General features: G+C 41.4%; 1 protein-coding gene across 2 annotated transcripts in view; it reads left to right on the top strand.

Annotated features, from left to right (window-relative positions):
* Window positions 1–659: 659 nt before the first annotated feature.
* The window catches only part of LOC111162174 (trinucleotide repeat containing 6A), a 162,689-nt gene continuing 142,069 nt past the window's right edge, over window positions 660–21,279 (top strand). For both annotated transcript variants that reach the window (XM_022526380.1, XM_022526379.1), the window contains exon 1: window positions 660–739. In XM_022526380.1, coding sequence (XP_022382088.1) covers window positions 660–739 — 80 coding nt within the window. The remainder of the gene's footprint in view (window positions 740–21,279) is intronic.

The raw sequence follows: 21,279 nt of genomic DNA, 5'->3' as shown, positions 1-21,279 counted from the left end.
GTGGAGACTGCTGGAGATTCTTCTCTCCCTCTCCCTCTGCCCCCACCATTCACGCTCTCTCTTTTTCTCAAATAAATAAACAGATCTTAAAACAAAACCCTCTAAGGAAGAGGTCATACCAGAGATCCTATGCTTAGTGAGAACCTCACCAGAGGGAAGGAAGGCACAGGATGGGAGGTTTGCAACTACTGGGACCAATGGAAGAGATGAGGGGTCCATGTTTCCCACCTCATGTTCATTCCTCACTAAGTGATGAGCTTTTCCTTCTTGGGCTCTCTCTCTTTCCTTCTCTCTCCCTTTTTATTTGGAAGGTGGATAATTAAATCCTCAATAAGTATAACTCTGTTACAGTCAAAAGATTGCACATGATTATTTTTTTTTGCACATGATTATTTTTAATATTAAAAAAATGCAATCAAATTATCTACATTCTTCCCTGCATTCCGATAGGCTTTCTTGAGTGGGGAAGGAAGGGGGGTAATCAGTTAGCACCCAGCAGTTGCATATGGGTGTGTGTCTCTTAGGTAAAATATACATCACTGGTTATGTTTGGGAGGGAAAAGTAATTAAAAGTAGAGAATCACTAATATAATGCAACCCCTTCGTTTCTCAGGTGTGAAAACTGAGGCCCAGAGAGGTGATGTGATTTGCCTAAAGTCATGCAACTAGTGGCAGAGCCAGGCCTAGAAGCCAGGTGTCCTGGCTCTCAAGACATTCCGCTGCCCGAGGAATGGAACAGGTAGTATCACTCATCCTGGGGGCCATGGGTCAGTCCGTTCAGCCCAGAGCTGCCTGGGCTTCCAACTAAGGAAGCCAGAGCAGGGCTGTGGTCACTGAGTTGAGATTCAAGGAAGATTTCCTGCCTCTGGGACAAATAAGTTACACCCCAAGCAATGCATTAGGACAGGGACTCAGGTGCAGGAGTAAAGAAGGGAGACGCACTCAGAACTCCGGCATGGGTTGCAGGAGCCCAGTTACAACCTGGACCCTTCCCCAGAACTGAAATAATAGAGGGACCGAGCTCTGGTCTATAGAGAAAGGAGAATTCCTTCACGGTTGCCATGACATTGTGGTTCCAGAGAGTCCTTTTTCTTGAATTAACCCAGCTGTTCACTCCATAATGCAGAGGATGGTTTGGTTAGCAGGACTGTTGATTAGGACAGATATGGAGGTCTTATCTCCATCTTACTTAGTCTCGCTGTGGTTTCTGTCAGCTACCCACCCCACCGTTCATTCTTAGGGACAGCTTACGCTGCACTCCACACTCCAGCCCCTTGCCAGCTTCCTAGCTTCCACCTTTGTTGCTTAGTCCCTATTTGGAAGATTCCCTAACCCTTCAAACCTGATGTGTGACACTGTCTTCACCTGACTCAGCATCTCACTCTGGTGAACATTGTGTTTGCTTCTCTAGCGGACATCGTGTTTGCTTCTCCAACACCCATCCACCCCATCCCTGTCGCGGCAGAAATACAGTTTGGGAAATTGGAAGAGCTGGGTCCACACACTGCCACTGACATCATACTGAGTTCCACTTCCAGACAATCCTTGTCTCTGCACCACTTACTCCAGAATCGAAGTCCCAGGAGTAAGCGCCATATCATTCCGATCCATGGCACCCTCTTCGGACGGGGGTCCTTCTGCCTCCTCCGTGGGAATTGCAAGAGGAGGCAAGTGCCTTCATTACCCTCATGTCGGAGTGAATCCCAGTGGGTAATTCTCCCAGAGGAGATCTGGCACTAATAAAAAGGGAGGGATTCTAGATGAGTGCTGTTTGATAGAATACTAATGCAAGCCACATATATACTATAAAATCTTCTAGTAACCCCATTTAAAAAGGTAGGAACAGGTGAAATTAATTTTAATGTTACATTTTATTCAATCCAGTATTTCTAAAATTTCATCACATCAACATATATTCAGTATAAACAAATCATTAATGAGATACGTTCTTTTGTGTGGTTGTTTTAAGCCTTTGGAAACCAGGGCTATTTTATACTGAGCACAACTCAATCTAGATGCTGAATTTTTGTTAGAAATATTTAATCTGTATTTATATTTATGGTTGAAAAAAATCAAGTCACATACCCAAGCTCTTCCAAGCATACTTCAAAGTTTTTCAGTTGCAGGATCAAGCACCAAAAAATAATCTTCCCTTAATGTTCACTTCCACATTGACAAGACAAATTCGTCTTTATTAGAACTATTGTTTGTCCAAGTTATGTCAATTGACTGACTCATATCAATTCAGTATCATTAACATGGAATGTAAAGGGGTATTGCATAAATTGAAAAGTAACTCTAAGTTCATCAATGCCAACACAACATTCTCCGCATTGTTCTTGTAGGTTTTGTAGATAGTTTACATAGTGCTGGTTATTACAATTAAAAATCTTTTGCATATATATTCATATTAGAAAATGTGTTAAATCATTCAATAAATCATTTATTTATTATGAGAAGCTTCCATTTCAATGTAAATTCTTGTAGTCTTCTAGCTAGGTCACAAGGAAGATTTCTGTGTCCTTAGAGCTTCAAATTTATCTCATTCATATATACTATGATATCAGTGTGAAAACGTAGATCACCATGTTTTGTCTTTGATTATTAAATATTTGGCAAGAATTCCTTTTGTTCCAAGCAAATCTTGATTAGAATTCACAGCACAGTAAATCTTTGTAAAACCCTTCCATGTGGGTGCCTGGCTGGCTGAGTTGGTTAAGCAACTGCCTTCAGCTCAGGTCATGATCCCAGAGTCCCAGGATTGAGTCCCGCATCAGGCTCCCAGCTCCATGGGGAGTCTGCTTCTCCCTCTGACCTTCTCTCCTCTCATGCTCTCTTTCACTCTCTCTCTCAAATAAATAAATAAAATCTAAAAAAAAAAAAACAAAACAAAACTTCCATGACCCAACCAACAAACATAGATAAAGAGACAAGATCATCACATTTATTGCTTTCTGTTCCTTTCCAAAAGCTGGTGATTCACAGCATTTGAGTGTATACACTGAACAATTTCAACAGCTATATCCATGACACTTTCCACAGAGTCTACTTCTGAAAACGAACACAAATATTTTCAATATATATCATACGGTGGAATGAAGGAATAAGGGAAACATCAGTCTCTTGTTTTGATATTACAATAAATCCAGATTTTTTTTAACTGAACATAGCTGGAGCACCATCTGGCATGATAGAAACTAATTTATTTCATATCTAGCTGAGTCTCTTCTTTGTCAGATGTAAAAAAATTTTTTAAAATCTCTGTTACAGTTTATATTTTTACACAATGAATTGACAATGTTTCTTCATAAATTTAGAAGACCTTTAAAATTGAATATACTCACAGTGCCTGGCTGGCTCAGTCAGAGAGCATGTGACTTCTGATCTCAGGGTCATGAGTTCGAGCCCCACAGTGGGTGGCAAGATGACTTAAATAAACTCTTTAAATAAATAAAAATAAAACAAATTATACTCAGTATTAATTGGGAAGTGTCTCATGGCATAGCTTGTCTACAATTCACTATTTTTTCAAAATTTGAATTTATCTTTAATAAGTTTTTATTCTGTGGGCAGTTGTTTGGTGGCTTAATTGAAAATTGTTCCCTTTTTATAAGAATATCTTTTTAGTCTTTTTCTCATGATTTTATAAAAAATTTCTCACAACTGAAATAATAATTTACCATCTTTTCACTAAAAATTGTGTGAATGTGTGGGTGTATAAACATCCAGATCATTTTCTACCTGGCCAAAATTATACTCTCTGATCTTGTTAAAACCTTTTTAAAACACTTTTTTTGTTCAACATTTTATTCTGCTTTCAGGAAACTAATCTCATCCATTCTTTTTTTTCTTTTGCAAAACAGACATATAAAATGTACCATTTTTAAGTGTATAGTTCTGTGGCATTGAGTGCATTCACATTGTGCAACCGTCACCACCATCCATCTTCCAGAACTTGGTTTATTTTCCGCAACTGAGTCTCTCCTTAAACACTAACTCCCCCTTCTCCCCAGCCTCTGGCAACAGCCATTCTAACGTTTAGTCCCTGTGAGTTTGACTGCTCTAGGCCCCTCGTGTAACTTGAATGATACAGTGTTTGTCCTTTTGTGACTGGCTTGTGTCACTTACTATAATGTCTTTAAATTTCATTCATGTTACGGTATGTGTCAGAATTTCCTTCCCTTTTAAGGCTGTCTAATATTCCCTCGTAATCTTCTGCCATATTGTGTTTATCCTTCCATCCACCAGTGGACTCTTGAGTTGCTTCCAACTCTTGGCTCTTGTGAATAATGCTGCTCTTCATGTGGGTGCACAAATTCCTATGGGACCCCTGTTCTCACTTCTCTTGGGTATATACAGAGATGTAGAATTTTTAAGTCATATGGTATTTCTAGGTTTAATTTTTTGAGGAAATGCCATACTGTGTTTCACCATGAAAGCACCATTTTGCATTCTCAGTGGCAGTGTACAAGAGTTCCAGTTCCTCGTCAACATGTGTTAATGTTTGGTAACAGCCAACTGAATGGGTGTGAAGTGGGATCTTGTGTGGTTTTGATTTGCATTTCCTTCATGACAGGGAGGTGATAATGGCCATCTTGTCATGTGTGTCATCAATTCCTCCTTAAAAAGAATTCTTTATCTGAGTACAATTGATACACAGTGTTTCATTCGTTTCAGGTGTATAACCCATAAGTCTATACTTTATGCTGTGCTCACAAGTGTAGCTACCCTCTGTCACCACATAGTGCTATGATAGTATCATTGGCTATATTCCTTATGCTGTGCCTTTTATTCCTGTTATATATTCATTCCATAACAGAAGCCTGTACCTCCCACCCCTCTTCACCCAATTTGTCCACCCCCCATTCTCTCCCTTTTTCTCCATCAGCCATCAGGTCTCTGAATTTACAGGTATGATTCTGGTTTCTGTTTGTTTATTCATTGTTCTTAGATTCCACATATGAATGAAATCATTTAGTATTTGTCTTTCTAAGTCTGATTTATTTCACTTAGCATAATACCCTCTAGGTCCGCCCATGCACCCATGTTGTGGCAAATGGCACAATCTCATCCTTTCTTAAGGCTGCATAATATTCCATATCTTGCCTATTGTGAGTAATACTGTAATAAACACAGGGGTGCATATATCTTTTCAAATTAGTGTTTTTACTTTTCTTTGGCTCAACACACAGTAGTGGAATTATTGGATCGTATGGTATTTCTATTTTTAATTTTTTTTCGGAGGAACTTCCTTACTGTTTTCTCTAGTGGCTGCACCAATTTACATTCCCACCAACAGTGCATGAGAGGTCATTTTTCTCCACATCCTCCTCAACATTTATTTCTTACCTTTTTGATGCCAGCCATTTTGACAGGTGTGAGGTGATACCTCACTGTGTTTTTGATTTGCATTTCCCTGAGGATGAGTGATGTGGAGCATCTTTTCATGTATCTGTTGGCCATCTGGATGTCTTCTTTGAAAAAATGCCTATTCAGGTCCTCTGGCCAATTTTTAATCAGGTTGTTTGTTTTTTTGGTGTTGAGTTGTATAAGTTCTTTATATATTTTGGATATCAACCCCTTATCAGATACATCACTTACAAATATCTTCTCCCATTCCATAGGATGCCTTTTCATTTTGTTGATGGTTTCCTTTGCTGTGCAGAAGCTTTTTATTTTGATGTAGTTCCAGTAGTTTATTTTTGCTTTTGTTTCCCTTGCCACCAATTCTTTTTTGAATGTTGAAAGAAAACCTCTTATCAAATTCACTCTGTGTTTGCTGAAAATGCCTCCATATTTTCTACTTTATTATCTTTTTAAATGTTTGTTCTACAACAAACACAGCATTTTTGTTTTGCTTTGCCCAGCAAATTACAGTTACCATTCATCATGAAATTTGTAGTTTATCTTCTTTTAGTCTCTGTATTTTCATTTCTTTCTCTCTCTCTCCCTCCTCTGGTCATAGTACTAGCTTCTACATCTTCATTTGGTTCTGCGTTCATTGTATGCCTAATTTTAAATTTAAAATTGCGTCCCTACATAGAAAAATGACTGGATTTTATGATAATTAAAATAATATGGATTTTGACTTAATTACCAGTTGTGGTTTACGAGTGTTATCAGGCAGCCTATACTGTTTGCATAAAATATTCAAGTAAACATGTGATGGTGTTATGTCTGTGCACAGAAAAGATCGTTCAAACTGAATCAGTGCATTGATACCTAGTAGATTGGTGGTGTGTTCACATGTAATCCCAGAAATATAACACTGTGTATGCTATAGGTACCCAGCACACACCCTACAGTGTAGCAATATTTCATGTGATGCAATTGCTAGAATGCAATTATGTTTGTCATCTCGATGAAATGGAATTTGACAGAAAAATGTCTTATACTGATTAAGTTTTGACATCCTAAAAATTAAGTAAAACTAAGAGTTAATTCTCCACTCACATTAGCCACAGTGAAAGTGCTTAGTGGTTACATGTGGCTAGTGGCTACTATATTGCATAGCACAGTAGAAATACAAAACCACAACAATAAATGGCCTAAGCGATTCTTCTGCTTAGTTTCTTCCCTAAAGACACTTCTCCCCCTCCCGCCGCCTCCCTGTGTACACCAGAGAGCAGGCGGGAGGATATTCCTTGCGACATTGTTTACCGTGGTCACCGAACAGAACAACCCTGATATCGATCAATGGGATTATGACCCCCCAAAATCGCCATGTATCCATTCTAAGGAATTTTATGCCACAGTTTAAAATAGATATTTACTGGGATGTCTGGTGGGCTCAGTCACTTAAGCATCGAACTCCTGATTTCAACTCAGGTCATCTCAGGGTCGTGAGATCGAGCCCTGTGTCAGGATCCGCTCTCAGTGGGCACTATGTTTGAGATTCTCTCTCTTCCCTCTCTCCTCATCCAAAGACAGAGACAGTGCTCTCTCTCTCTCTCTCTCTCTCTCTGTCTCTCAAATAAAAGAAAACTTTAAAAAAATGAAATAGATATTTACTTAGATCTCTAAGACATATCACAGGTGTGGGGGGGTAGCAAATTATACAATGTGATGTAATTATTTTTAAAATATCACATTTGGGGGGCACCTGGGTGGCTCAGTCGGTTAAGCCTCCAACTCTTGATTTTGGCCCAGGTCATGATCTCAGGGTTCTGCATCGGGCTCCCTGCTCAGTGGGGAGTCTGCTTTTTCTCTCCCTCTGCTTCTCCCTCTTGTCCTCTCTCTCTTCCAAATTAAAAAAACAAAACAAAACAAAACATATTTTAAAATTGGGTAGATAGATAGATAGACAGATACACACCAGAGTGGTTACCCCTGTGTCTCTAAAGGGAGAGAGAAAGTTTAGACTAACTGGGATTTAATAAGAAGAATACATTAATATATTACTCATATAATTACAATTAACTTGGGAGAAAAAAAAACTTAAGGGGAAGTCTTGGTAAGTGGAAAGATGAGCAAAGACACCAATTAAATAGAATTAACTGCAATACAGATTATATGGTGTCTAAATAAGTGTTATCACATGGTTATAATATTTAGTGCATATGTCAAAAGTAATTCTTCAAAAAGAAGATGCACAAATTATATGGTGGCCTTTCTGTAAACTGAAAATGGGAAATGCCAAACAGTGATCAAAACTAATTTATGAGGCTTGCTTCCACCAGGGTTTTGGCTAGCATCCAGGTTACCCATCACATGCTGCTATTGCATTAAAAGCCTCCAGACCACGGTCCCAGTTGGCATCCAACCCACTGACAACATTTTCCAGTTGTTCCTGTAGTTCCCATTTTCACATCCACTGTTCTTTTCTTCTGCTTTCTTTGTTTCTTCAATATAGACTTTGATTACGTGGTAATTAGGATCTACACAACATAAGATTTCTCAGGAAAGAGGGGGCTGGGGAATCTAAGTGTTTGGGGTCCCCAGTGTGCCCTTTTTTACCTTTGAAAAACCCAGTTTCAAATGAATAGGTTCCCAGTGCCAGTTCTCTGCCTTCCCAATAGATCCATTTTACCCCAGGCCCTATAGGACATGGGTTGATAAATTTAATCTGTATCCCAAATTACCCTTTCTCCATCTGACATTGATTGAGTAAACAGATTAGTCCAGAAAGACAACAAAATCAGCAGAGAGATCAGAGAATCTTCTCAAACTCTGTATAAACGTGTCCTGAAATTGGAGCTTCTTGGGAGCATTTGGTTTAAACCATTCCCTAAATTGAAATTGCATTCCACTTCTGTAAGATCACAGCCTTAGAAATTCAGCCTAAGACTGCATTGTGGAAACTTTCTAAGTAGAGGATGTGGGCCTCTGAATAAAACCCAAATGAATTAATCTATAAAAAGTAGAACCATAACACCAACAAAGACAGCATGACTCATACTGCAAATTTAAGAAGAAAAAGTAAACAAGAGAGCATTACCTTCAGAAAATACAAAACAGGAGGACAATGATAAGACCTAATATAACAGAAATAAAAAAGACTTAAGCAACCCAATTAAAAACAAAACACTCTAGATTTAAAAAATCTAGATGTGTCATGTTTCCAAGAGACCAGCGTCATGAAAAGCGAATCAAAAGTGTTAAGGGGGTTCTTTCCATAGTTTGGCTATTGTAGACATTGCTGCTATAAACATTCAGGTGCATGTGCCCCTTCGGATCACTACATTTATATCTTTAGGGTAAATACCCAGTAGTGCAATTGCTGGGTCATAGGGTAGCTCTGTTTTCAACTTTTTGAGGAAACTCTATGCTGTTTTCCAGGAGGGGGGTAGGGAGAGGGTAGCTGGGTTATGGACATTGGGGAGAGTATGTGTTATGATGAGTGCGTGAAGTGTGTAAAACCTGGCGATTCACAGACCTGCACCCCTGGGGCTAATAATACATTATATGTTAATAAAAAAATAACAAAAAATAAAATTCATAAACATCTCTCAAAAGGCAAAAAAAAAATGTTAAAGGGGGAAAAAGTCCTTAGGGGGGTAAAAGGGAAGGGGGCTCCAGAGTACATCAGGAATACAAACATAAAAGAAACAAGACAGTAATAGCAATTCTAGAGGAAAGAGGACACATAACTGAAGCATTTTAGGCAGAGTATTATTTTATGGTAGAAAGTACAATCTCCCTGAAGGATAATAGCTTTTATGAACATCTGAAATAAGAAGCAAAGCACTGACTGAAAAAAAGTGATAGAAATTGTCAAAGAAAGCGAGATTCTGCTTTGTGTTTTTAAACCATTCCTATTGTAATTGTCATTTATTCCTATGACATGACTAAAGTAAGGAGGAAAGTCTTACCAGAGCTTTTCCTGATTCCAGGACAATAGGGGTGACTGGGTGCCTCAGTCAGTTAAGCGTCTAACTCTTGATTTTGGCTCAGGTCATGATCTCAGGGGAGTGAGACTGAGCCCCACATTGGGTTCCATGCTGGGCATGGAGTCTGCTTAAGATTCTTTCTCTCCCTCTCTTAAAAAAGAAGAAGAAGAAGAAGAATGAAAAGAAATGAAATCTTTCTTTCTTTCTTTTTTAGGTTTTATTTGTCAGAGAAAGAGAGAGGGAGCCCACAAGCAGCAGGGAGCGGCAGGCGGAGGGAGAAGCAGGCCCCCTGCTGAGCAAGGAAGCCGATGCGGGACTTGACCCCAGAACTCTGAGATCGTCACTGAGCTGAGGGCAGGCCCTTAACTGACTGAGCCACCCAGACACCCCTTAAATGTGTCTGATAAAAAGGGGTTATGAGGAGTGCCTATCTGGCTCAGTCTGTGAGTATACAACTCTTCCTCTCAGGGTCATGAGTTTGAGCCCCATGTTGGGTGGAGAGATTACTTAGAAATAAAAGCTTAAAGGGGGGGGGTATGAAAGACAATTAAAAGGAGTAAAATAGCAGGTAGATGGAATTAAGCCTTATAAAAGCAGACATGACAAAGTTAAGCAATAAAGAGAAATAAGTGTTAAATAAATCCAGATTTAAATTTAAATGTGATCCACATCTTTGATGAAATCAATAAAACTCAGGGTACCTGGGGGGCTCAGTTGTTAAGTGTCTGCCTTCAGCTTGGGCCGTGATCCCAATCAAACCCCTCATCCTGGGATCCAGCTCCCTGTCAGGCTCCCTGCTCAGCAGGAAGCTTGCTTTTCCCTCTCCTTCTCCCCCTGCTTGTGTTCTCTCTTTCTCTCTCTCTCTCTCTCCCTCTCTGTCGAATAAATAAATAGAATCTTTAAAAAAAAAATCCGTAAAACTCTAGAGAGGTTTATCAAGGAAAATAGAGTACGTGTTTCAAAATTTGGAATTAAAAAAGGAGTCTTAGAGATCCAGTTGAGACTTAGAAAGATATGAGAATATCTTGTCAATTCTATGTTAGTTTTTTTAGATTAAATTAAGTTTTTAAAATTATTTTATGATTTTTAACCAAGATATATGAGGGCCAATGCTTATTTTTTTTATTTTTTTTAAGATTTTTATTTATTTATAAGACAGACAGAGATCACAAGTAGGCAGAGAGGCAGGCAGAGAGAGAGGGGGAAGCAGGCTCCCTAATGAGCAGAGAGCCCCATTCGGGACTCGATCCCAGGACTCTGAGATCATGACCTGAGCTGAAGGCAGAGGTTTTAACCCACTGAGCCACCCAGGCGCCCCAGGGCCAATGCTTATTAATAGAATTCCAAATACTCAGCATTTCCTACGTTCCTGAAATATGTTAGGTTTTCTTTAAATAATATCTTATTTAAGATATGATATTTATAAATGAGCTTAGCATGTAGTTTTTGTGACATGATTTTCAGGTTTTGCTGTGGCTTTCACAGAAAATCTGAACATATTTTCCTTCTCTGTGCTCTGATATAATTTATACAGAGTAGAATTGTCTATTTATTGGCTGATTGGAAGAATTCCTCTGAGAAATCCTCAGGGAGCTTGTTGATAACATTCTCAGTTTTGTTCCTGCTTATTGTCTGGAAATTTCTAATGTAGTATTTATTTTGGTACAGTTTTTATTTTTATTTTTTTTTTTAGAAAAACATCTGTTTCATTCAGATTTTCAATTTGTTCTAAAGATTTTATTTATTTATTTATTTATTTGAGAGAGAGAGAGAGCACAAGTAGGGAGGGGCAAAAAGAGAAAGAATCCAAAACTGATTCTGCACTGAACATAGAGCCAGACATGGGGCTTGATCTCACAATGGGGAGATCATGACCTGAGCTGAAACCAAGAGTTGCACATTTAACTGACTGAGCCACCCAGGAACCCCCAGATTTTCCAATTTAATTGCACAAAGTCTTGCAAGGTGCGAAGACTTTTCATTTCCCTTGTGTTATGTTCTTTGTGCACCATATTTAATCTTGGTTTTGGTGGTTTCCTCCTTTTTTTTTTTTTTTTAAATTAGCCAACTCAGATTTTATCCATTTTCCTCTAACTGACCCCATCCCAAAGACTCGCTGTTAGGATTAATCAATTTCTTTTTCTTAATTTGTTTTGCTTTCAAATTCACAAGTTTTTAAAATTATTTTCTTGTTTCTGACTTCTTAGGATAGTTTGTTGTTCTTTTTCTAACTTCTTCAATTGCATACTGAATTTGTTAATTTTCACTGCCTTCTTTACTAACGTGTTAAAGGCTAGGCATTTTCCTCTTAACCCAAGTTTAGCCATATGACATAGTTTTTGTCATCTATTAAACTTTATTTCATTATTCGAGATACTGGGGAAATTCTGGTTTACAATTTTTCTTTGATCTCTCCCTAAATTCCTCCTCCTACCCTAATAGGTGATAGGTTTTTCCTTCTAGTTCTTTCCTTTTTTTTAATTTTTTTTTAAAGATTTTATTTATTTATTTGACAGAGAGATCACAAGTAGACGGAGAGGCAGGCAGAGAGAGAGAGAGAGAGAGGGAAGCAGGCTCCCCGCTGAGCAGAGAGCCCGACGTGGGACTCGATCCCAGGACCCTGAGATCATGACCTGAGCCGAAGGCAGCGGCTTAACCCACTGAGCCACCCAGGCGCCCCTCCTTTTTTTTTTTTTAAAGATTTTATTTGTTTATTTACTTGAGAGACAGAGAGGGAGAGAGAGCACAAGGGGGAGAGGGAGAAGCAGGCTCCCCACTGAGCAGGGAGCCCAATGCGGGGCTCGATCCCAGGACCCTGGGATCATGATCTGAGCCAAATGCCGACACTTAATGGACCGAGCCATCCAGACGCCCCCCCACTTCTAATTATTTTCTAATCCTTCTTCTTTTGTTGTGAGTCTTCTAGTTTTCTTGTATTGTAATTTGAAAGTGGTCTGTACTGCTTGTACTTCTTAAATTTTGTCAGGATTTTCTTTGTGGCTGAGACATAGTCCACAGGCTCATGAAAAATTCCACAGGCTCATGAAAAGGTTTATTCTGTATTATCAGTGTATAGCATTTGATACAAAATGACAAAATTAGCTTTATTAAATATACATTCAGGTCCTCAAACTCTTTATTTTCAGTTTCCTTATCTATCATGGGAGAGGAGCTGCAGTTAAGTCTGCTGGTCTTTGGTGTATGCTGGAAGTTGATGCTCCGATTATTTTGATGTTGTTTTTGGTTATTCTCTTAATCCTGGAAGTTTTAGCCTAATTGTGGAGGACATGAGCCCTTTGTCATTATAAAATCCCTCCATGGGTCTTCATTACCACATTGAAACTTGGATTCGATTTTGTTCAATATTGATGTCATGAACCTAGCTTTCTTTTTGTTCACTTCACCTGCCATGTCTTTGTTCATGCCTTTCAACCTTCCTGAGAAACTTTGACATATTCTTTTGTTTTGAACCCAAAGTTGGGTTTTGTTTTTCTGACCCAATCTGAAAGGCTTTCTCTTTAAATTGCTTCTTTGTTTAATTTTTTTATTAACATATAATGTATTATTTGCTTCAGGGGTACAGTTCTGTGCATCATTTTATTTATTTATTTGAGAGAGAAAGAGAACGAGCAGTGGGGAGGGGCAGAAGGCGAGAGAGAGCAAAGCAGGCTCCCTACTCAGCAGGGAGCCCGACGCAGGGCTCCGTCCCAGGACCCAGAGATCATGACCTGAGCTGAAGGCAGACGCTTCACCTACTGAGCCACCCGGGTGCCCCTAAATTCCTTAAAAGCTTAAAAAAAATTCCACATACGCGTATTGAAATAAGATACCCTTTGTTTTAATTCTCACATGTTCTATTTTCTGTTTTTGTTTTTTCTTTAAAGATTTTATTTATTTATTTGATAGAGAGAGATCAGTAGGCAGAGAGGCAGGCAGAGAGAGAGGGGGAAGCAGGCTCCTTGCTTGCGGAGCAGAGAGCCTGATGCGGGGCTCGATCCCAGGACCCTGAGATCATGACCTGAGCCAAAGGCAGAGGCTTTAACCCACTGAGCCACCCAAGTGCTCCTCTATTTTCTGTTTTTAACATTTCCTCTGTTCTTTCCAATTTGATACAAGCATTATGTTTGCGTTGCTTCACATTACTTTGTATCTATGTGTTTCTGGTCATTTTTAGCTTTATAATTTTAGCTCGTCTTTATACTTTTATTTTATTTTATTTTATTTTATTTTTAAAGATTTTATTTATTTATTTGACAGACAGAGATCACAGGTAGGCAGAGAGGCAGGCAGAGAGAGAGGGGGAAGCAGGCTCCCCGCCGAGCCTAGAGCCTGATGCAGGCCTCGATCCCAGGACCCTGGGATCATGACCTGAGCCGCAGGCAGAGGCTCCAACCCCCTGAGCCACCCAGGCGCCCCGCCTATATACTTTTAGATAATATTTTAAACCTCCACTTCCTCATTTGTCAATGTTAGAAAATGTCTCACCCAGCTTTTCCAGAGATCCCACCCACTTCCCTCCTTGCCAAAAAGTGGGGCTGGGGGACAGCCACCATGCACCTTCCACCTGTCATAACTGCCCTCAGGAAACTTACCTGATTTATTTTCTTTGCTGTCTCCTCTTCTGTCCAATTCTGTTTATGACAGGGAATGGTTAGAGTGAGGTGGTTGAAACCAGTCTACACCTCCTTTCCTGCTTTCCTGCCATCTGGGAAAAACACCGCCAGCCCCTCCCTGTTTTCCCCTCACTCTGCTAGAACAGCAAGATGAAGGCAAGGGGCTTCTCCTCTAAGGGATGGGGGAACTTTCTCTCTGGGCTGGGGCTCATCGCTCAGTTGGCTTCTCTCCAAACTGGGGATATTACTCAGTATTTTCACCTGTACCTTCTACCCATTCTTCAACCCTTCTTCCTGGAATACAGTGGGAGAAGCTGCTTGTAGATACCCTGAAACTTCTCTATTTCCTCCATTGGCACTTTAAAGCCATAAGATGGGGTCATAAACCTCCCTGTATTCTTCTAAATATTCCTGGTGGAGTTTTTTTAATTCTAGATTTTGTCAATTTTTTGTTCATTTTGTCATATTAGGATAGGAAAAGTCTGTCTTTTTGTTTCTCTCCACCTTTATATTCCAGAAACTCCCCTTGTTCTTTACAGCATAATATTCTGAAATAGAAAATTACCGTAATTTAATTAACCATCCTTTTACTGATAGAGCAGTTAATTAATTAATGGAACAAGTAATTTATGCCCAGTGTGATCAGGAAACAGGGAAATGATCACGTTTACATAAAACTGGTGGAATTTTTAACTGATACAATCCCCAAAAGGTGTACTCTATCAGAGATCTTAAAAAACATCTGTGCTCTCTAATTCAGAAATCCCATGTGTAGAAATTGATGCTAAGAAAATAATTATAGCAGAGCCTAATGATTACTAGTACAAGAATATGCATTGGTGCTTTATTTGGAAAAGGAAAAATGGTGGAAATGCAATTATTCAGCAATAGAGGACTGGTTAGAAAATTATGGTACAGTTGTGTGATGAGATCAATGCAGCCGTTAGTTACCGTGAGGGGGATAAAGAGACCTCACATTGTTTGCAGAGAGGTAATCCGAGGTGCCCTGCCCACTGTGGGTTTTTTTTTTCTTTTTCTTCTTTCACTGGCCTTACAGTAATTGGAAATAGTGCCTAGATACTGGCAGTAAAGTAATTCCTAGTCCTGGTTCTGGTGTATGAGTGTGTGTGTATGCAGGCACACATACATTCACACATACACACACACATGCTTCCTAGGCATGTTTGCAAAAGGAGATAAGGTAGGAAAATTGTTTTTACCAACATCACTTCCATAGGGAACGCTGGATTTACTTGAAAGAAATTTCTTGATAAACTACTTAGAGTATGAAATACAAATGCTCTGAATTTGCAAGAGACAGAAGAATCTTCTGGTTCATTCTGGAAGAAGCAGAAGTCAAGGAGTGGGATGATGTGTCAGGGATTCCCAAGACCACTCTCAGGTCTGATGATTTTCTAGAAGGGCTCCCAGAACTCAGAAAAGCTGGTATCGTCACAGTTAATGTTTGTTATGTGAAAAGATACAGATTAAACCAGCAAAGGGAAAACCTGCCCAGGCAGAGCCCAGGCACTGGCTTTCAGTCATACCTCCAAGTGGGATCATGGAGACGACACTTAATTCTCCTGGCAGTGACGTGTGACAACTCACACAGACTGCTGTCAGCCAGAGAGGCTCCACTAAGCCTTGGTGTCTGTAGCTTTTACTGGGGGTCAGTCGCGTCAGGACTTTGTGATTGCCCCTCATAACACTGTCTCCAGCCTGTCCAGAAGTCCCACAGACTGAGGAGGGCCCAGAATCCCCACCACAAATCACAGTTCGCATAAACTGTCCAGCAGGGCCCAAGGCTTCAAGTATCCAAAGACACTCTTCTCATGCAGGTGGTTCCAAGGGCTTAGAGGTTATCTTCCAGGGGCAGATCCAAAACCAGTCTTCTTTGTGAAATGTGCAACATTTGACCATCCCAAGCCTGCTGAGTGAACAGGGCACAGAAGGGAGGGACTAATGAAAACAGGGAGATGTCAGAAAAGTCTTGTGGACAGAGTGTCCTCCCTATAACCCCCAAATCTCCAAGAAAAGCCTAGGAGAAGGCCTGAAATACTTTCTGTAAGCACTTGCTGTGAGCACATAGATTTGCATCAGAGAAAAAGTATTCGTTTGGGGCAAGGGTGGCAGGGAACAAACATGAAGACGGACAGAAACAGGGGTAGGGGTGGGGGGTAAGCCACAGGACCAGAGGGAATCCTACAGGTGGGTCGCCAGCAGCATCCATGGCCAGGGGAGCCGAAGAGGGTGGACAAGCTATTTTGACAAGGAGAAGGGGCAAATGCATTTTCTAAGCATCATTTTTCGGTCTTCTTTGTATGACTCATTGTCATAGTACATTTTCTCAAGTAGTGGCTTTCTGCCCTAGCCATACATTCCAATCACCTGGAAAGAATTTTTTAAACGGCCTAACCCCAAATGAATCAGAGTCTCTGGAAATCGGGGCTGGGCATTGTTTTTGGTTTGGTATTTTTGTTTGTTTGTTTGTTTGTTTGTTTGTTTTAAATTCCATGGATGAATCTAACGAGCCAGTTCTCGGAAGCGTCTGTCACAGTCCTCACGATGGTCTTTTTTCCAGGTTACCTTCAGACAGGGTTTCTCAACCTCACCACTGCTGATATTTTGGCCCAGTCATTCTGTTTTGGGGGGTTGTCTTGTGCATTGTAGGATGTGTTTAGTGGCACCCTTTGGCCTCTACCCCCTATATGCCAGTAGCACCCTATTCCCCAGTTATGACAATAAAAAATGTCTCCAAACACTGCCCATGTCCCCTAGTGGGTCAAAAATCACTTCTGGCTGAGAACAGCAGCCTTAAGAGAACTATTGGCGGTGCGACTTGCAGGAAATTTTCTAGGGGGTACAGATATTTCTTTGCCCCTCCTCTGCCAACGCTCTGCTGGTGTATCACTCAAATCCGTGTGAAGTGCCTCTGTACAAGGCAGCTGATGTGTGGTCCCCAATCAGCAGAAAGTTACGAGCAGTCGTCCTGCAGAAATGACACACACCAATGTAAATTGGAAATTTTCTGAGTGTTTTTGAGAAATGGTGTTTAAAGCACAGGCTGAGAAAAAGGAAAAAGAGCACAACCCAGGAACACATCCTAACTGCAACATTTATTCATCAGGATATCTTGGGGGTTTTTTGGTAGTTTTTACTAACCAAAGCCAGTCTAAAAGAAAAAAATGGCTGAAAATAACACCACACTATTGTTCATGGGTCTATGGTCAGCTGGGTGGCTGTGCTGGGCTTGTCTGGGCTCACTCACGTGCCTGTGGTCAGCTGGACGTTGGAGAAGTGGCTTCGCTGATATTCACTGGGCTCCGTCACATGCCTGGGTCTTAGCCAGAAAAACCGGGCTCCACCCCACCTGGTCCCTCTCGCTCCACAAAAGGCCAGCCAGGCCTTGCTCACATGGTGATGTCAGGGTTCCAGGAGCACAGCTGGAATCATGCATGGCCTTGGCCCCTCATCCCTTCCCCTGCATTCCTTTGAGCCCAGAATATCACAAGGCCAGCGGGCAGAAAAACAGATTCCTTTCTTGATGGCAAGGGCTGCAAAGTCATTTGCAAGGTGACAGCCACAGGGAGGGAGGGAGAACTGTGGTCATTTCTGCAACCTTTCCACACTTGGGCAAGCTGCTTAACCTGGGCCGGCCTCCATTGTCTCAGCTGTAAAACGGGGCGGGGTGTATTGTCTACCTCAGAGTCGTGAAGATTCCGTGCCTAGTGCCCGGGTGACTGTCTTGTCATTCTGCTCTTTAATATAGTTCCCTTGGGGAGTGAAATCTGAATCCCTTAGTGCCACTGTGAAAGCCTGCATGATTTGGACCTTGTCAGTCCACTCCCTCCCTGCCTCCCTGATAGACATGTCAGTTTCTGAACCATTCAAGTTGCGGGATGCTCTGCCTTCCTCCTGGAGCACCCACCTGTCTTCTTGGCCCCTGAACACTTAGATGCCGCTGAGACACGGTCTGCTCTCGGGCCTGCTTCTTGCCCCAGTCCTCCCCTTCTGAAAAGAGCTCATTATTTGCTCTTCACCAAGGTCAGCAGTAACTTCAGGTGGGACACGCAGGGAATACTGGGTATCATCAAATCATCAACCTCCCTTCAGTTTTTCAATACTTCTGATCACACAGGGAAATTTCCTTTTGATGTTGGTGTGTCTTTAACATCCCTGGAATCCTCGCCAGCCTCCCTTTTGTATGACACAAAGTGAACCTAGGTCTTGAACCTTACAGGAGGAAAAAAGTATAAGCCCTGAATTGTTTCCATCAATTTTATTTTTACAGTCACTTTCTTTCGTGGCAAGAGATACGAGTTCTACATTTTTCATGGTGCTATAAAGTTCCCTTCAAAACCGCCTTTATTTGGCCAATAAAAAAAGGAACCAATTTGAAGGAGAAAACCTTAAATAAATATCAATGTGGGTGGTTCTCAGAGAGGACAAAAATAGAGAAGGGGTAGTAGAGCGACAAGTTTGGGAAAATCCTGACTCGGATCAGCTGTACAATCTCTTCTAATAAAAATCCTCCCGTGCTTATAGGCTTCCCTTGTTGGTGGTAGAGTCATGCTTTTGTCTGGCACTGGATCTCACAGTCTGTGAGGGCAGCAACCAGGTCTTCCCAGTCTTTGACACCAGCTCCTCACAAAGGTGCTGGCAAATTCAACACTCCAGTACCATTCGTGGGAGACGAGGGAGTAGTCAGTGATTCATAATCCTATACTCAGCCAGATTGCATTATCCTCCCAATGATAGTAGGAGAAGAGGGGAAGAAGGAGTACTAACAGTAGCAATTGTAGTAATAGTAAGAGCAGAAACAGTAATGGTACCAGGAGCGGTCATGGTAATGGGAGGCGTGGTTGTCGTAGGAGCAATAGAGATGGTAGTAAGGGTCGCAACCATTTACTGTACACCTGATGTGGGTTAAGTATTGGACTTAATTCTCTATGCATCTGCTCATTTGTTCTCATCACAACCCTACAAGCTACTCTTACTACCTTCATTTTACAGATGAGATGTTGAAGCTTAATGAGCTCAGATAATTGGCTGGGAAGTATCAGAACTGTGAGTCTGAGGCCAGTCTGACTCCCAGGTTTGTGCTCTTCACGACCAGAGACAACTCCTCCCATAAGGGTTTCCAGAGTGCAATGACTTGTACCTTTCCAAAGGCAACGAGAACTCTGCTTCAGCAATTCATGTATAATTTAAGGGAATTCTGAAGCAATTTGAATATTTAAATTATGTCTTATCAAGGCAACGTTAAAAAAAAAAAAAAAAAGCTGCTTCTCTTCAATCTACTACAATTCCCAGAATTTCAGTAGAATATCTGAGAACTCCCCCATCTCTACTCCATCTCCAAATACCCGCGGCCCCACCCATGCCATCTCCAGCTTCTGGTCTCTCGTTCCTCTGAAGAAATGAGATTCAGGTGGAAAAATACTGGCACAAGCTTGACCGCGGTTCTGTAATAAAGACACTGTGCATCACGCATCAGCTGCTGGCTGTTGCTATGGTGACAGCCACACTTTCTCCCAGACAGCTTGGGTCTGAAGGGAGGGTGGACCCTAGGGGAACAAGTGGATTTCTCCAACCTGTCAGTCCCTCTCACCTTTCCTGTTTCTCTCACCTCCCCCACTCCCACCAGCGCTCCCCCCCCCACTTCCTTAGATGGCGCTGACAGCGGGTACCAGCAACCCCCCATCATCATTAGCATTTGGCTCTGAGCCCAGTGTTCTGGCAGCACATTCCTCACCTTCCTTGCCAGCCAATCTCCTTTCCCCAGCCTCCCTCCATCAGCACTGCAGCAGCTGCACCAGCAACCTCAACATCAAGGTCACCACAGGGGCCAACAGAGACAAAGCACCCCCTTCCTTTTTGGGTGGGCATTGCACTGGCTGACGCCTCACTATTGTCTGAGCCATTTGGGGTAATAAGTCGTTCTGCAGAAAGATGGTGTCCCTTGGGGCGACTGGGTCGCTCAGTCAGTTAAGTGTCCAACTCTTGGTTTCAGCTCAGGTCATGGTCTCAGGGCTGTGAGATGGAGCCCCACATTGGGCTCTGTGCTCAGCACTGAGTCTGCTTGGGATTTTTCTCTCTCCCTCTGCCTTCCCCCATCTCAAAAATAAAAATAAATCTTAAAAAAAAAAAAAATGATGTCCCTAGGAGAACAGGTAAGGGGAAACACCAGTCCTTGAAGGAATTAGGAGATTTGTTTGGTTTAGAATTCATCGATTTGGTTCTCCTGGTTAGAAGGACAGGGTCAAGATGAGTACAAAATACCCCAGAAAAGTGAGGAAAGAATCAAAACAGTTCCTGTGTCAAAGCCCCTTGGAGCCTAGGCACCAAGGGTGATAGTGGAGATGATGCAGATGAGGATAAGGGTGCTGATTCCGATGATAATAACTGACCATTTATTGAGTACTTACTATGTGCCAGACACCATACGAAGCCCTTTGCAAGTATCATTGCACATAAACCTTGCATCAGCTCTGCAGTAGCCTGTACTAGCCAGGTGGCAACCTCTGTTCCTACATCCAGTTCACAGGTGGGATTCTAAGACGTAGACAGGTTAAGTGTCCCACCCTAGGGAAGAACAACCCCACAAATCCAGAACATGGGCCATTTTGCAAGACAGTTGGCCTGGACTCCTCAAAAATACTGATGTCATTTACAAAAGGGTAAGGATCTTTCCTAGAAAAAAAAAGAGGAGTAAAGAGATTAATAACCAAATGCAATTTGTGATCCTTACCTTCAGCCCTGATATGGAGAATATAAACAGTATAAAACACGTTTGAGGCACACAGGGTGAAGTTTAAATACGGACTGCATATTAGATGACATTAGGAATCATTGTTAATTTTTACTAAGTTGATACTAACATTGTGCTTATGTAGGAGAATGTACTTATTTTTGGGTGACACAGGCTGTAATATTTAGGGAAAAAGTGTCGTGATGCCTATAATTTACTTGTGCATATACTTACTCCATGACGTTTCCTAATAGCCAATTCTCTGATTTCTCTGGACTCTAACGGGGGGTCTACAATTCAACTCAGTTGTGACATTAACTACCCAGAGTCAGCACAGACCCCACAGGTTAAGGGGCTTGTCCCACAAGACTGCCCCACTTAAGATACCAATCACAAGTCCCACGTTGTCACCTCTACTTCTCACTGCCAGGCTATAAATTCAAGGTTGTCCCCACAGTCCCCTCCTCAGTTTTTATTGTTTGTAGAATGACTCACAGAAGTCAAGAAAGCATTGGACTTATATTTACTAGCGTATGACAAAGGATGCAACTCAGGAACAGCTAAATGGAAGACCTGCACAGGGTAG

This window comes from Enhydra lutris, unplaced genomic scaffold (assembly GCF_002288905.1).
Source record: "Enhydra lutris kenyoni isolate GAN:26980312 unplaced genomic scaffold, ASM228890v2 scaffoldscaffold90, whole genome shotgun sequence".
Classification (NCBI taxonomy): Eukaryota; Metazoa; Chordata; class Mammalia; order Carnivora; family Mustelidae; genus Enhydra; species Enhydra lutris.
This window is presented reverse-complemented; position numbering and strand designations above follow the sequence as displayed.